We start from the raw sequence: 16,434 nt of genomic DNA, 5'->3' as shown, positions 1-16,434 counted from the left end.
CATTCATATTCAATCAGATAGAGCTCATATCCACCTGTAAATGACGGTACTTATATAAGTGTTTAAAATTCATAACCTAGACAGAATTCCATTACCTTCAGCATTTGCCTGTTTAAAGTCTTTTTTTTTTTTTCATTTCAACCAAAGAATAGCAATCTCCTTAGCCTAGTTCACTGAATGTGCTAAGAAAGATTTTCAAAATCTTGGCAGCCTGGAAGTTCCCATCAAACTCATCATTCCTTCTTTCTCCACATACCCCTCCCCCCAACCACCAACAAAACTAGTTCCTCATGGTAGGGTTCTTATTTCTGTTAGTAGCATCATTCACTGTTCCCCCAGTTACCCAGACCTTAAACTGTGAGTCTTTTTTTTTTTTAATCTTCTCTACTTCATTCTCCATACCCATTTACCACATCCCACCTTGATGCTTCAGTTCTAACTGACCCCATCTTTTCAATTCCTAATGCTCAATTTGAGCCCTTATCACTTTACATTGATCTAACAACTGGTCTTCCACCTCCATTCACTACCACCCTTCTCCCCCAAATCTCTCCTATATAATACTACTAGATTAATCTTCCAACAAACCATCTTCACACATCACTTCTCTGCACCAAAAACTTCAGTTGTTCACCATTGCTTATTGCCTAATGCTTGTAACTTGATATTTAAGACCTTCCACAATCTGACCCACTACAACTTCATCTACAGTCTTATCATTAGAATCAAACTAATCTACTCTATCCACTGAACCCACATCATTTTTCTTTTTGTGTCAAATATTTCCCCCCTTGTTTTTGTTGATGTTTTATTCATCCTTTGAGGTCTACCTCAGTTCCTGCTTCTTCTGTGAAGCCTTTTCTGACTGACCCATCCGCTGTGCCCTCTCTCCTTCCCCAAACTGATTTATCACTTCTCATCAGTCATTTGGCATTGAGCATATATCGTCTATTCTTTTTTCAGTCAAATTATATTTTGTCCTTATAGTCTCTATTTTATATTTCTCTGTAGCCCCATTGACTATCACAATGCCTTTCATATTAATAAGTGATCAGTAAAAGTTTATTAATAATAATTTCTCACCTGCCCTAACAAATCTCATCAAATCAGTTTACTTCCACTTCCAGCAACTTATTTAAGGAATGAAAACATTAGAAGCAGTTAGCTATGCTGTTCATGAAGAAAAATCCTTGTCCCAAAATACATCATTTAAGAAATAGTGGGGGGCGGCTAGATGGCGCAGTGGATAAAACACCAGCCCTGGATTCAGGAGTTCCTGAGTTCATATCCAGCCTCAGACACTTGACACTTACTAGCTGTGTGACCTTGGGCAAGTCACTTAACCCCCATTGCCCCGCCAAAAAAAAAAAAAAAAAGACCATTAAGAAATAGTGGGACAGAAGTGGGATGAATTGAAATGATACTATACTATCCAGTAATAAATAAATAATGAAAAATAAAAGAATAAATAATAAAATCGAATAGCATTTTAAATGGTACATTTATTGAACATATTTTGAAAATTAACTAGTTGGGATATAATTTACTACTGAAAATATTTTCCCCTAAAAGGACTTTTTAAAAGAGCCCTAAACTTATAACTCCATTTCTTCATTAGACAGTGTTTGCAAGAGTACGATCTTTTTGGAATCCTATTGGAATGCTATTTGAATGCCCACCATTCTCCATTCTTCCTGCCCCCATTCATATCCTTTCCTCCTCTCCTCAAGAAAGAGCAGATCCATAAAGACCACAATCAGGGAAATTCTAGAACTCCCATATCTGTAATCTTATTCCTAAATTAAAAAAAAAAAAGCTTTCTTTTTGAATCTCCATAGTCACCAACTGCAGATGGCATTCCTTCTCGTGAAGCATTTATGCCACCCTGGTCAGCCTTCTTTCAGTCTTCCACTTGCTAGATATCTTCTTGTTTTATTTTAACATCAATAAATATTAGAAACCATGCTGATAGCACCTTTCCCCTTTTTTCTTTTTCTTTTCAAACTTCCATGGTTAATCTTTTAAAAAGAAGAAACCCTAAGCAATGTTAATGCCATGCCTTTCTATAATTCTAGAGCTCCTATGATTGTGAGTTCTAAATTACTGGCTTTTTTTGCTCTTGTTATAAAAGATGTTTGTTTCTAGCCTCTAGGGGGTAGGGGGATGCTCATTCACCAAGGAGGAATATAACCAGTACTTCTGTAGAAGGAACTGCAGAATATTTGAAGGGAAGGTTTTACAACCCATTAATCTGATCTCTTCATGTCGGAAAAGAGTACTGAGAAAATGAACAACATTGTTTTCCGATGCCACAAGATTAATTATGTTTTTATAGCAAAAATCCATGATTAAAGGCCATCATTAAGAGTGTCATTGTGAGACTGAAGATCTTTGCTGGAAAGATTATGTGAGGCACATTGGCTGTCCATGATTAGAGAGAATAGAAGACACTCTATTCCCCATGTGAGCAATTTAATTCCTTTATGTATTGAAGAGGTACAGTAGTTCCCAGCAGGCCATGAATGGTAAGGGAAAATAAACTCCTGTCAGGCATCATCCCTTCCTCCTAAAAACTGGTTTGAAGTAAAGGATGTATTACCCTGTGAAGGGGAGGAAGAAAGTCATATATTCCCTGAAACCCAGGAACTGGGTGCTGACAGCACAAATGCAATGAGCAAAAGCCAGACCCCACAGCTTTCTATAATAACATGGTCCTGAGGTAGGGAAAGAGACCACCTTACCACTCTGATCACCTCACTGAAGCAGAGAAAAATGCCAATTTAAGGATCACAGTCTTAAAGGGAAACAGCTATTGCTAATTCTTTTTTTGTTTTTATTTTATTGCTAATTCTTTTGAGGAATTGAAAAGTCCGCCAATTAGGACCTTTGCTTTAGAGCTGGCATGGGTCTGTGGGTCTGATCCATTCCCCTCCTTTTACAGATTGAGAAGCTGTTGCCCAAATAGGGAATATGACTTGTCCAAAGTCAAGCAAAGTAAGTTGCAAAGGTGGATTTTGAACTGAGATCCTTCATCAACCCGGCATTCATTCCACCATATCTATACCACCTTCCAAGTAGATTTGTAAGGTGTCTATCATCAGATGAAGCCGAATCCTCTATTTTTCATAAAGATATTGGACAGGCTTCTTACACGTCCCAGAATTCACTGGTGGCCACTAGTTCCAGATCCAGCTGTCTAGAAGGCTTCTGACCATAGCTCTCAGCTTTCCGTAAAACCATCTGGTAGATGTTTTATCACTTTCGGTCTAGATGTGGAAATATATTCTCAGAACTTTAAGATCACTTGGGAATATCAGCTACTTCCAGATACAGAAGCCCTTTCTCAACATCTAGCATCTCAAATCTCCATCCAAGTTTCCTGGTTTGCTTTTTTTTTTTTTTCTCTTGTGTGAGGCAGCATTCAAGAATGCTTTCCACCTCTTTAGGACAGACAAGAGTTGGTTATGTCTAGCTCCCAATCTGTGTTGCTACTGTTCTGATGTGTGTGATGTGAATTGTGTCTCTTTTTGGAAACACCATATTTTAAATCATGATAGCTGCTATAACTGACCCAGGGAGCCAAAAAAAAGATAAAGATACTAGTTCCTTTTCATTATCCCCATTTATATCCTATCATAATGAACAGCTGTGCCCATCACTGTATTCAGGGAAGATGATTTAAAAATCAAAATTGTCTATGTTGTGCTAATGATTGCAACTGAATTGAATCATGAGCTCTGCCATAATATAGAAAGGTTATTCTGTAAGAAAAGTCAGTGATTTCCAATGGTTGATAAAGCCTCTTCCTCCATCATCAACTCATTAATTTTTTTTAAGTCTGCTTGCTATTCAAAGGGATCACCATTAATAGTGCACATTTTTAATTTGCTTATTCATTGTACCCAGTCATAGAACCAGTTCTAGAGCTGGAAGGGATCATAGAGATCATCTAATTTAAAGCCCTCATTTTTACCACTCTTATAATCCGTGCCATCTCTTATTCTTTTCCTCACAGTTTTATCATGGTGTTCATTATATGATGTCAAACTGAGATTATTAGCACATAGGCTGTTCCTTCCCTTACAGCATTTTCACTGTCACAGCAATACAGGCTTACAACATGCTGCTTCAGATGCATCACTGAGCTGAATCAGGACTATAAACCACTTTCATTTTCAACCAAAAAGAAGAGAAAAAAGAAATGGAGGGGAGCAGAAGCTTTAAAGCACCACTTCTCATGAGTTTGAGATATCCTTTAAAAACACTCCTCAATGTTCTTACAGTGAAAGGGAATCAAATAACTGAACCTTTTGGTTTTGATGGTTGACCACTTTGTTTCATACATGCGTAGGTGAAAATATATTCCCATTTTCCCACCCTACCCCTTCTGTACATTTTAATAGGTGATTTTAAAAAATCGATTCCTTCCTAGGTAGGAAGACCTTTGTCTTTCCTGCTTAAATGAAATCACAATGTAGCAGTTTCCTGTTTGTTATGTAACTTTTATCACAGAACCAGACACATTGAGAGACCCCTGCTAAGAGCAGAACGCAAACTTTAGAGGATTTTCCAACCGGGTTTCTTGACTGTTTTCACAGATTATTTTTCTCTTTCTCAAGTAAATTTTTCTTTGATCTGGATTTTTCCAAGTGCTTTACCCATTCTACTCCCAAACTAAGACCATGTCAAAGGATTCATGGAAGATAAATGTTGCAGTGATTTATTCCACTTGATTTATTTCAGTATGGCTTAGCGTCTTTTTTTCACAGAACTATGGTGAAATTCCTCTATATTTCTTAAATAACTGAAGTGCAAGTTTATATTAAATCTAGTTCTTCTGAAGTATCTTACATATTTGTAATTTCACATGTGCCATAGTGCTGAAAAATGTACTTTGCTCAGTTAATACACTTATATAATATGACCAAGGAGAAAATTTGAATGCAGGGTACCTAACCAACCAGAATAGTAATGTGTGTCAGCCTCGAAATGAATGTTGGGTTTCGGGTTTTTTTAACCTCTTAGTGATTAAATTAACACTAACTCTAGGAACCTTAGTGATATTTAGTTGATACCAGCTATAAACATCTATTCCCACAGTGGTAATTGACTAGGTGGCCCAAATGTCATTATACAACTTGATTGTCACCATATTTTCTTCCGGGTCACTTGTAATGGTTTCCAAACATCAAATGTGCCCTGAAAGGACAGAGATTTGCCACGAGTGGAGATTTCCTTCAGGCTCTAATGATAACTGCAAAAGAGGAAATCCAGAAATGTTTTGATCAATACAGAATAATTGAAATAAATGCATAGTTTCCCACATCATCTACTTTGAAGGTAGAGAATATTAAATTTCCCATTTTTGTTCTGGCATTCTTATTTTTGAAACTCAATCTCACTCCATTATTGTACATAATACCTTGTACATAAAAAGTATTACAGTAAGATTACAAATAGGATGGTAATATCATAGAATTTATAAATCACTGGATATAAGCTAAAGTTGGAGATAAACATCTGCCAGAACACTTAATATATTTAAATACCTTCCCAAACATGTCAGAAAGATTCACTAGCCGTTTGCTAATTAGCTACCCATTTAATGTGGCACATGTTTAGTCTCATTTTAATATCCTTTTCAGTACTGAACAGAGATCTTCATTTTCAACAAGTAAATTGCCTAACTCCCAAGTTATACAATGTGCTTCAGAAGCGAAGGGAAAATTTTGTCTACTCAATTTGATCTCATACTGTAACCCAACTTGAAGTCTGTTCCAGCCAGATGGATTTATCACTATCCTGTGAATAGGCCAAATCCATTTCTGCTTCATTCTTTGTTGATATTGCTATCCCTTCCTATGCTCCTTTACCTCTCACATAGCCTATTAAAATCCTACCCAGTGTTTTCTAAGAAGCTAAAATCTTCCCAGTTCCAGTGGGAACATTGATTTCTCCCTCTTGGTGCCCTTGTAATCTGTACCACTTTTAAGGTTAATCATAACATTGCCTTGTATATTTATTAATTTTTCATGGCTCCCTATCTTTTTTCTCCAACAGGATCATCTTAAAGGCAATAACCATGCTTTCTATTCCTTTTCTCCATTGCTATAGTATCTATCAAAAGTACATACTTAGCAGGGGCAGCTAGGTGGCGCAGTGGATTCAGGAGGACCAAAGTTCAAATCTGGCCTCAGACACTTGACACTAGCTATGTGACCCTGGGCAAGTCACTTAACCCCCATTGCCCTGCAAAAATAAAATAAAATCCCTGGGGAAAAGTAGGTACTTAGTAACACTAGTTGGGTTAAATAAAGAGGCACAAATAAATTTTAAATTAATGAACTAAAATGTTTTCCATCAAATCTCATTCCTGTACCTTATTATGGAGTAGAAGTAACTGGGCATCTTTGAAATCTCTTCCCACAGAGGCCTCATTTCTTGCTGATCCTATCAAACTAAAAGGCTTCAAGTACAAGCCCAGAAACATCTATTGCCCAAGGTCCAGTTTAACTAAGGTGCATCTTCAGAAAGTTGAATGCTAGGAAAGGTTGTCTTTCTCTTATCTTCCTTCCTTCTTCATGAAAACAGTCTACTCAGATGTGAAAGGGTGTGGGACAGATGTGAAGTATTGAGGTATATAGAGTAATGAAATTGAGAGTGCGTATTTTAATCCATGGAATTACCCACATCAGGTGAGATATTTATAAAATTTGGTAAAATTATTATTCCTACCATTACAAATCTCAGAAAAACTAAAATCTTTTTAAAATTGAAGCTGTTCCTTCCATTTTTCTCCCTGCTTTTTAAAAACTAAATTTTCAACCTTAAGAAATCAAATACCAAGCTCAACAAATAGATTGCATCAGCTAGTTTCACACTAGGATTCTTTCATTCCCAAGCCCTCTTCAAGAACATAATACTGAAGCTCTTCTGTCACTGCTTGACTCTTTGCAGTATTGCTGTTTTGCAAGAAATTGCTTTTACTTAAAGACATCCAAGGAGGAACTACCAAGAAGTGACCTGGTTCCAACATTTCTCTTTTTTTGTTTTTCTTTTTATCAGGAGTTTCCTTCAATAGTGTTTACACACAAATTTGGAGAGTCCTACTACATCTGGCAGCTGACCCATATCCAGATGTTTCAGATTTGGCTATGAAAGTGCTCAACAGCATCGCCTATAAGGTAGGCCCAGTGGTCCCAGAATGACTTTTACTAAATGTCTTGAATTCTGTTCTTCACATTTGTATTTATATTTTATTAAGAGGCTTGAGTCCTAGACAAAATTAGCAATGATCTAATGGGTAAAAATCCTGCCTCAGGGGTAGCTAGGTGGTATGGTGGATAAAGCCCTGGATTCAGGAGGACCTGAGTTCAAATCCAGCCTCAGAAACTTGACACTTAGTAGTGTAACAATTGGAATGACGCTTCCTGGAGATTTACTGTAGCAAAACTCCACCATGAGGAGAAGGCGTCTGAAGGCAAGTCATGGGGCTCTTTGGCTTCAGGAAGTGACATTTGCTTGTGGGGGGAAGAGGGGGAGAGGCAGGCTCCTTTGTCAGGACTCCTGTGGAGAGTGGAGCAGAGCTGTAACTCCCCGAGATAGATAGATGAATCTAGGTCTTTCTCTCTCTTTTTACCAAATTCTTATTCTCCTTAATAAATGTTTAAAAGTCTAAACTCTTGCTAAAGCTTAAAATTTATTTGCAACCATTCATTAGATTTTAGATAGTATAGCTAGAATTTTAGCCCCTTACAGTAACTGTGTGACCCTGAGTCACTTAACCCTCATTGATCCACCAAAAACAAAACAAAAAAAAAATCCTGGCTCAGACATTGTGAATCCAAACTTATTGTTGCCCTTTTCTTTTTGTACATTTTTCCAGTATTGTTTCCTAGTGACTCATTGTCAGTATTTCCTCCCCCAACACCCCACCGCCCCCAACACCCTCCCTTTTAAGAAACACTGTCATTCATTGGCCATGTCTAACAGAAGCTAGAGAGATGATTTGAAATTCTTCTTGAACCAAATTCATTTTCCATAAACAAACTGTATTTTGATCCATGTTAGAAAAATAAGTAAATAATCAGTCAGTCAACGAACATTTATTAAACTAGTAGTATGAGCCAGACACTGTGCTAAGTGCTGGGAATACAAAGAAAAAGAAAAACACAGTCCCTGCCCCCAGAGGGTTCACATTCTATTCTTTTTTTTTTTTTCGGGGCAATGCGGGTTAAGTGACTTGTCCAGGATCACACAGCTAGTTAGTGTCAAGTAACTCAGGTACTCCTGAATCCAGGGCTGGTGCTTTATCCACTGTGCCATCTATCTAGCTGCAGGGGGCAGCTAGATATCAAATATCAAAGCCTTATTTATTAAATTTTTTTAATTTATTAAAATTCCCTAACCGAATCCTACATTCTACTTCAGTGGCACACATGATGATCACACCCTTCATTCTGTCATCACCCACAAAAGGTGCCACTTTCATGGTCAAGAATGTTACAATTCCTTTCTATGATTGTAATCCTTTATCATTCCATTATTCCCTAACCCTGTTCTTCATATTCCCCATGACATCTTTTTTTTGGGGGGGGGGGGGCAATGAGGGTTAAGTGACTTGCCCAGGGTCACTCAGCTAGTGTCAAGTGTCTGAGGCTAGATTTGAACTCAGGTACTCCTGAGTCCAAGGCCAGTGTTTTATCCACTGCACCACCCAGCTGCCCCTTCCCCATTGACTTCTAATTACCTCAACCTCCAGATCTTTCCAAGGCCATCACCTGTGCTACACTTTCCTTATTTTTGTAAGGATCCAAAGGTAAATTAGCTGACCACTAACATTATTCTCTACACTCCAATCTTCTTTCCTTCTTATTCTACTGCCAACCATTTATTGGCAAATCCTGATGTTGGGTTACTCATCCAAGGTTGATGATTACTAATTGTGACAAAATAATTATTAATAAAGGGTTTTGGGTTAAGTGACTTGCCCAGGGTCACACAGCCAGTAAGTATCAAATGTCTGAGGCCGGATTTGAACTCAGGAACTCCTGAATCCAGGGCCGGTGCTTTATCCACTGTGCCACCTAACCGCCCTCTTCACAGTGATTTTTGAAGTGGGTATACATGAGATCTTAGGAATTGGAAGTCTCACCCAGCAAGTTAAGGTCCAAAGAATGTGCGTGAATTACATGAGGTCACACAGCTATAATTAATAACACCCTGATTCAACATCTAATCCTCTTTCTACAGTTCATTTTACAAGTGAGACTTCATCTGTAAAAAGGAAGGAACAGGGCTGATGGGCCTGGGGAAGGAGAAAATAAGAGGGAGAAGCTAGGCCTCTGAGGCCCAGCTCAATGGGTGTGATCTTGTGTTCCTACAGCCCCCATTATGGCATTGACTTGGCACAGCTTACACCCATGTTCTGTTGGTTCTGTGCTTCCCGGTCCCATAAGTGCCACTTTTTCTAGCTGTACAGAGATCAAAACCAATTTCACCTCCTATCAGAATCATGTAAAGGGGAAAACTTTTGATAGCAACATTTCATCTAGAAATTATCTCGGGCAGGAAGGATACACTGCTCTTGTTCAGACAGGAGGTAAGACAGAAGAGAGCATTCCCTTGTGTTTCAGTACTATATCAGATGACATCAGTGTATGCACTGCTGCATAATCTGCCTGAACTAGTCATTGCAAGAGAACTGTTGCATAATCTAATATTATAGTGGCATTTCAGTGGCATCCTGTGTACCCATAAGTACTCCCATGTGGTTTTTTTGATCCTACATTGATGCATAATGAAAATTGACTTTTCATTTGTGATTAATAATACTGATTATTTTAACTTTTGACTAATAAGCACAAATAAACTGCATTAGAGGCAAGATTGTGAACCAAGTTTTAATATCTAATCCTAGCTATTATTCTCTTTCTGTTTAAGGACAAAAACAGTAAGAATAATGCAGAAGTAAATTCTGATTTCTTCAGGCTGGGTAAATCATTTGCTTTCTCTGACCTCAGTTTTCTCACCTGTATAATAAGTGGCTTGAACCTGATAACTTCGATGACCCCTTTGGGGCATAAAATTTTAGGATCCTCTGAGAGGTGTTACTACATACTAGTACATCCTAGAAACAGAAAATAAATGCTCAGGGTACTTTAAAAGCTTTCACAAAACATTTTTCTGTGAGCCCCCTGGCATCAGAGAGATGGTGTTATTCTAAAATATTATCTGATAATAAGTCAACCTGGAAATTTCCATTATAGATTATATGTACTTGATTTTTTCATCACAGATGGGCCCTCCCACCCAGAACACTTAAGAGAGTCATCTTTCTGCTCTATCAATCTAAGTGAAAGAAAATTAAGTAACTGTTGAAAAGCCAAAATTATATGAAGAATAACAGCCAAATAGATGTGATTTTGTCTATACCAGGACTGAGGAATTCTTTTTCAAAGAGAAAAATATAAAACATACTACTCTTCAGCTTTTCAAATTAAGAGTAGAGAACATTAAATCTATCAAGTGAATAGAACAAATAATGAAAAATACATTTCAGTTTCATGTAATAGCCTGTTAAAGGAAAAAGTCAGATGGTAGAGTATGAAAGAGAAAGAAAGGAGAAGAAAAAGAGCCAGAATTCTTATGAACAAACAAGACACCTAGAAAAAAAATAGACACTAATCCAAGCAGAAATTAATGGCTACACAGTTGTATGGATGGAGGATGTGTGCTCAATGTGCTCACATCATAGCCTAGTGTTTATTTATAATGTGAGCATCAAAATAAGTTCTCACCTGTTATTGCTTTACTTGGAAATTCTACGGGCTCTCTAATGATTTTAAATGGACCTTTCTGCACTTGGAAATGGTTTTTCCATTGCTATTTTTAGTCTTCCAATTTGTTAGAAATAATATTTTCCTATTTATGTAAAAGTTTTACACATACATAAAGAAGTGATTTGAATCCAACTTTAGAGGTGCTGGCAAATTTACAAACTATCTGTGCAAGTCACTAACATACAAAACCTGTTGTGCTGCCTTATCATGGTGCTTTGAGAGATTAGAATACTACCTCATTTATTCACTGAATATTTATTAACTATACACTATGTAGAAACATTGTGCTTAGCACCTTGAGAGCTAAAAAGGGTAAATAAATAGCTCCTTTGTGGGAGCTAACATTATAGCAGGGGAGGTAATATTTGCATCTACTCAAATAACTCTTAAGACAATTTCCTTGCATTCTCAAGCCTGTGATTCCATTAACCTGAGGAATTCTCCATAGGGAAGCTATGTACCAATCCATATTCTGTATGCTGAACAGAATTCATACCCTTTTCTTCTTAACTTCCATGTTACTGATTGCCCCCCACCATCTCCCACTGTCTCACGAACACTGCTTCATCACTGTTTCTCACTCCATATAGTCCTTCTTATGCCAAGTTTTGTCATCTCTTCCTTTATAACATTTTTTAGATAAATCCCTTCTCGTTATTCTCACAGCAACTGCTGTATACAGTTCAGGCCTTATCCCCTGTTGCCTAGATAAGTGCAAAAGCTTTCTACTTGGTTTCCCTGCTTCGTGTCACTCACCACTCTTTGCCATCTTACCTACTGCCACAGCCCAAGTGATTTTCCCAAAGCTTTGGACTTTAGGATTCCCCCATCATCAATAAACTCCAGTGTTTCCCCATTGACTCCAAGATCAAAAGAAACTTCTCTAAGACTAGAGAGCATTTAAAACTCTTCATAAACCTACCTTTCCATTTTAATTATACTTGATTCACTTCCACAAACTCCACAACCCAGGCACACTGAACAGTTTGTGATTTCCCCAGCACTGACCGTCCCCTGGGCTGGGATTCCTCTGCTCTCTTATTTTCACCTCTTAGTGTCCTGGGTTTTCTTCAAGACTAGGCTCACGTCTAATCTTCTGCAAGATACCTTTCATAGTCATCTCCCCCACTTCTTGTTAGTGCTGCTTTGTCTAAGTCTACTCTCCATCTCTTTTTTATACATCTTGCATGTGATTTTCATGTTTATCTCCCACTGTAGAATATGAGCCCTTGAGGACAGGAACTAATATTGCCAAAAATGCTTCATGATTGACTTATTTATCACATAAGTCTTAAAAGAGTTGTTTGGCAACTCTGAGGTACCACCTGACACCTATCAGATTGGCTAAAATGACAAAAAAAGAAAATAATAAATGTTGGAGAAGCTGTGGAAAAATTAGAACACTAATGCATTGTTGGTAGAGCTGTGAACTGATCCAACTATTCTGGAGAGCAATTTGGAATTATGCCCAAAAGGCTATAAAGCTGTACATACCCTTTGACCCAGCAATACCACTTTTGGGTCTTTTTCCCCAAAGAGATCATAAAAACGGGAAAAGGACTCACATGTACAAAAATATTTATAGCTGCTCTTTATGTGGTGGCAAGGAATTGGAAGTTGAGGGGATGCCCATCAATTGGGGAATGGCTGGACAAGTTGTCGTATATGAATGTAATGGAATACTATTGTGCTGTAAGAAACGATGAGCAGGAGGAGTTCAGAGAAACCTGGAGGGTCTTGCGTGGGCTAATGATGAGTGAGATGAGCAGAACCAAAAGAACATTGTACACAGTATCATCAACGTTGTGTGTTGATCAACTGTGATGGACTATATTCTTCTCACCAATGCAATGGTACAGAAGGGTTCCAGGGAACTCATGATGGAGGAGGATCTCCAAATCCAGGGGGAAAAAAAAAAGAACTGTGGAGTATAGATGCTGAATGAACCATATTATTTCTTTTGGTTTTGGTGCTGTTGTTTTTCTATTTTGAAGTTTTTCCTCACTGCTCTGATTTTTCGCTTATAACATGACTAATGCAGAAATATGTTTAATGTTATTATATATATATATATATAACCTATATCAGATTTCCTGCTGTCTAGGGGAGGAGAGAGGGAGGGAGAAAAATCTGAAATTGGAAAGCTTGTATAAACAAAAGTTGAGAACTATCTTTACATGTAATGGGAAATGATTTGTCATGGGCTACAGAGTTAGTATTTCTCAGTCAGTTAACAAACCTCTCTTACTATGAGCCAGACTCCATGCTAAGTACTTTGGTTACTAAGAGAGGCCAAAACTCAATCCCTTCCCTCAAGCAGCTCTGGAGGAGAAAGCATACCAACAATTATTTGCATAGACGACATTAAATAGAATGTAATTTTAAAGGCAAAATGGTAGGGGAGAACAGAGGAGCAGGAAAAGCCTCCTCCAGTACTTGTGCTTTGAGCTGAGTCTGGAAGCCAGAGGCAAGAGCAGCTGGGGGCCACAGTGGATAGAGCACTGGCCCTGGAGTCAGGAGAACCTGAGTTCAAATCTAGCCTCAGGCACTTGACACTTGTTAGCTGTGTGAATAAGCAAGAAAAATAGGAAGGGGCAAAGTTGGGGATGGTTTTAAATGTCAAACAGGATTTTCTCTTTGATCCTGGACGTAAGGTTTGCACTGAAGTTTGGTCAAACTGCTACTTAGGGAGCTCTTGGTGAAAGACCTTGGTTTTCTAGGTGAAATATGAAGCAAGGTCCTTACCTGGGAAGGCAGCAGAAGTAGGTGCCATGTGTCCCTTAAGGAGAAAGGTTTGGAATTCCTCTGTGCGGAGTGAAAAAATTAAGTGATTACAGAAGTATAAATGGGTTGCCTTGCTCCTGCAAGGGTCCATTTGAAACGAGGTAATACACATTTGTGATGGACCCAGTCTGCAGGGTTTTGAGATTTTCTTCAGCTCCATTCAGCTGCACAGGAATAGGAGCAGGAGTCCAAAGTTGAAGTTTGGCAAAGTATAATCAGTGATAGGACAGGGGGGAAGGGATTCAAGCACAGAGGATTCTATAGAGTATAACTGATTCACCAAGTGGTGGAGGTAGGGGAGGAAGGAGAGTGCAGTCAGTATAAGGAAGATGGCATAAAGTAGAAGGAAGGATTGGAGGGACCAGTAAAAACAAAGAACAGGGTTGAGGGTTTTAAAGCAGAGGGAAAGGTCTCTGAGACATGATTTTAACCCAGGTCTCCCACTAGACCAAGAATAATCATATATCTCCTGTTTCTGTCCCATCAGCTCATAAAACAAAGTAGAACATAAGCACATACAAAAGATACAAATAGCATGTTATGCAACTTTTGAAGTGAGAAGGGTTATTATATTTCCAACTGTAGATACTAGCAAAGTATTCATGGAAGTAGATGACATTAGAATTAGGCCTACCAGGATCGGTACAATTGAGCAGATGGAGTTAGAAGAAAGTCATCCCAGGGATAGAGAACAATGTTAGAGAAGTCATGGTGAAGGAAAATATAGGGTATAATTAAAATAACATTTATAATATGTAACATAATAATGATAGCAAACACATATAACATTTTAAGATTTACCAAGAACATTACATTTAAAATCACATTTGATACTCAAAACAACCTTCCAAATCAGGTGCTATGATTATCCCCATTTGAAAAATAAGGCTAAAACAGATTAATTGGCTTGACCAAAGTCACACAGCTAATAAAGTATTCAAGCCAGGAATCAAACTCAGGTCTTCTAGACCTCAAGTTCAACACTGTGCTCTAGCTGTCTAGGTGAGATTGTTGATATATCTGTTGAATGGCGAGTAGCTCAGTTTGGCTAGATAATATGAAGTATGAAGTGCTGTGATATGAGAAAAGACTCCCATAGTAGGCCAGAACCTGAAATTTTAGAAGGCCTTTTTGTAGCAGTGCTAAAAATGTTGAATTTCTATTCAATAGCAATAGGCAGGCTTTCAAGGTTTTTATGCAAGAGAGTAAGACTATCAGGTCTGTGCTGATAATAATCTGGGAGATGACTTTGGCAGCTGGGTGAAGAATGGATTGGAAAAAATAGATCCATGACCTAAAAATAAAAACTCATATCATAAATAAATTAGAGAAGATAAGTAGATACCTTTCAAAGCTATGGATATAGAGAGTTCTTAACTAATCAAAAGATAAAGATGATCATAAAAAATGAAATGGACAATTTTGGTTACATAAAATTGAAAAGCTTTTACACGCAAAACCAATGCAGTTAGAATTAGAGCAGAAACAGTTAACTGGAAATAAAATCTCTGCATCAGATTTCTCTGCTAATGGTCTCATATGTAAGATATATTTCTCTACATATATAAGAATAAGAGCTGCTTTCAGAACTCTGGTCCATGCAGTGACCAACCATGATTCCAGAAAACCAATAAAAAATGCTACCCCTAGGGGGCGGCTAGGTGGCGCAGTGGATAAAGCACCAGCCTTGGATTCAGGAGTACCTGAGTTCAAATCCAGCCTCAGACACTTACTAGCTGTGTGACCCTGGGCAAGTCACTTAACCCCCATTGTTGGGGAAAAAAAAAATGCTACCCTTCCCTGAATTAAGAGGTGGTAGATTGAATATTCAGATTAAGATACACATTTTTGATCATGACCATTGTGTTAATTTACTTTGCTTAACTATGCATATGTGTTACAAGGGTTTGGGATTTTTTTTTTTATTTATTTTCCAGTGGGGAAGAGGAGGAGGAGGAGATACAAGGGAAAGAAAATAAATAGTTTTTCATTTTTTTAATTAATTTTTAAAGGATTTTAAAACAGCCAATTTTCAAAATAAGAAATAGAAGCTATTAACAACCATATTTTTAAAGTGCCACCAGTCACTACTAGTAATAGGAATACAAATTAAGACAACTGTGATTTTCCATCTCAGAACCATCAAATTATTAAAAATTCTAGAAAAAGAAAATCACATTTGCTAGAGCACAATGAACTGATCCAATGATTCAGAAAAGCAATTTGGAACTATCCCCTGAAATGTCACTAAACTTTGATCCTTTTGATCACTATTAAGGATATTCACATAGAAGTCAACGACAGAGAGAAAAGACTCATATGTACAAAAATATATGTATAGCTGTCCTTTTTATGTTAGCAAGGAGCTCAAACCAAAGTACCTATTAATTGAAGACTGGTTGAAAAGCATATGAATTATTGCACTATAGAAATGTGGGACATTATCACTCCATTAAAAATTATTTAAAGGGACAGATTCAGAGAAACCTAGGGAAACTTAATGAACTGCTTCAGAGTGAAGTGAACAGGACCAGTGGAATAATTTTTATAATGACTATAATAATGTTAAAGAAAACAACTTTTAATGGCTTAACAACTACAGGTAATGCAATGCCCAATCATGAAGACCAATGATAAAACATGCCTTCTTCTTGGCAGAGCAATGATAGTTTACACATAGAATATGAGACATACATTTTCAGTGCTGGCCAATATGTGAATTTATTGTTCTTGACAATTCTGTTTGTTGCAAGGGAGATCTTCAGTTTAGGAAAAAAAGAGGGAAATTGGCGAGGGATAATATTGATCA

General features: G+C 37.6%; 1 protein-coding gene across 3 annotated transcripts in view; it reads left to right on the top strand.

The window, feature by feature from the left end:
• Nucleotides 1-16,434, top strand: part of RPTOR (regulatory associated protein of MTOR complex 1) — a 505,620-nt gene that overhangs the window by 373,705 nt on the left and 115,481 nt on the right. For all 3 annotated transcript variants that reach the window (XM_044002818.1, XM_044002819.1, XM_044002817.1), the window contains exon 21: nucleotides 7,066-7,184. In XM_044002818.1, coding sequence (XP_043858753.1) covers nucleotides 7,066-7,184 — 119 coding nt within the window. The remainder of the gene's footprint in view (nucleotides 1-7,065; nucleotides 7,185-16,434) is intronic.

This window comes from Dromiciops gliroides, chromosome 4 (genome assembly GCF_019393635.1).
Source record: "Dromiciops gliroides isolate mDroGli1 chromosome 4, mDroGli1.pri, whole genome shotgun sequence".
NCBI classification, from domain to species: domain Eukaryota; kingdom Metazoa; phylum Chordata; class Mammalia; order Microbiotheria; family Microbiotheriidae; genus Dromiciops; species Dromiciops gliroides.
Note: the sequence above shows the minus strand (reverse complement) of the source record. Positions and strands in the feature narration are given on the sequence as shown.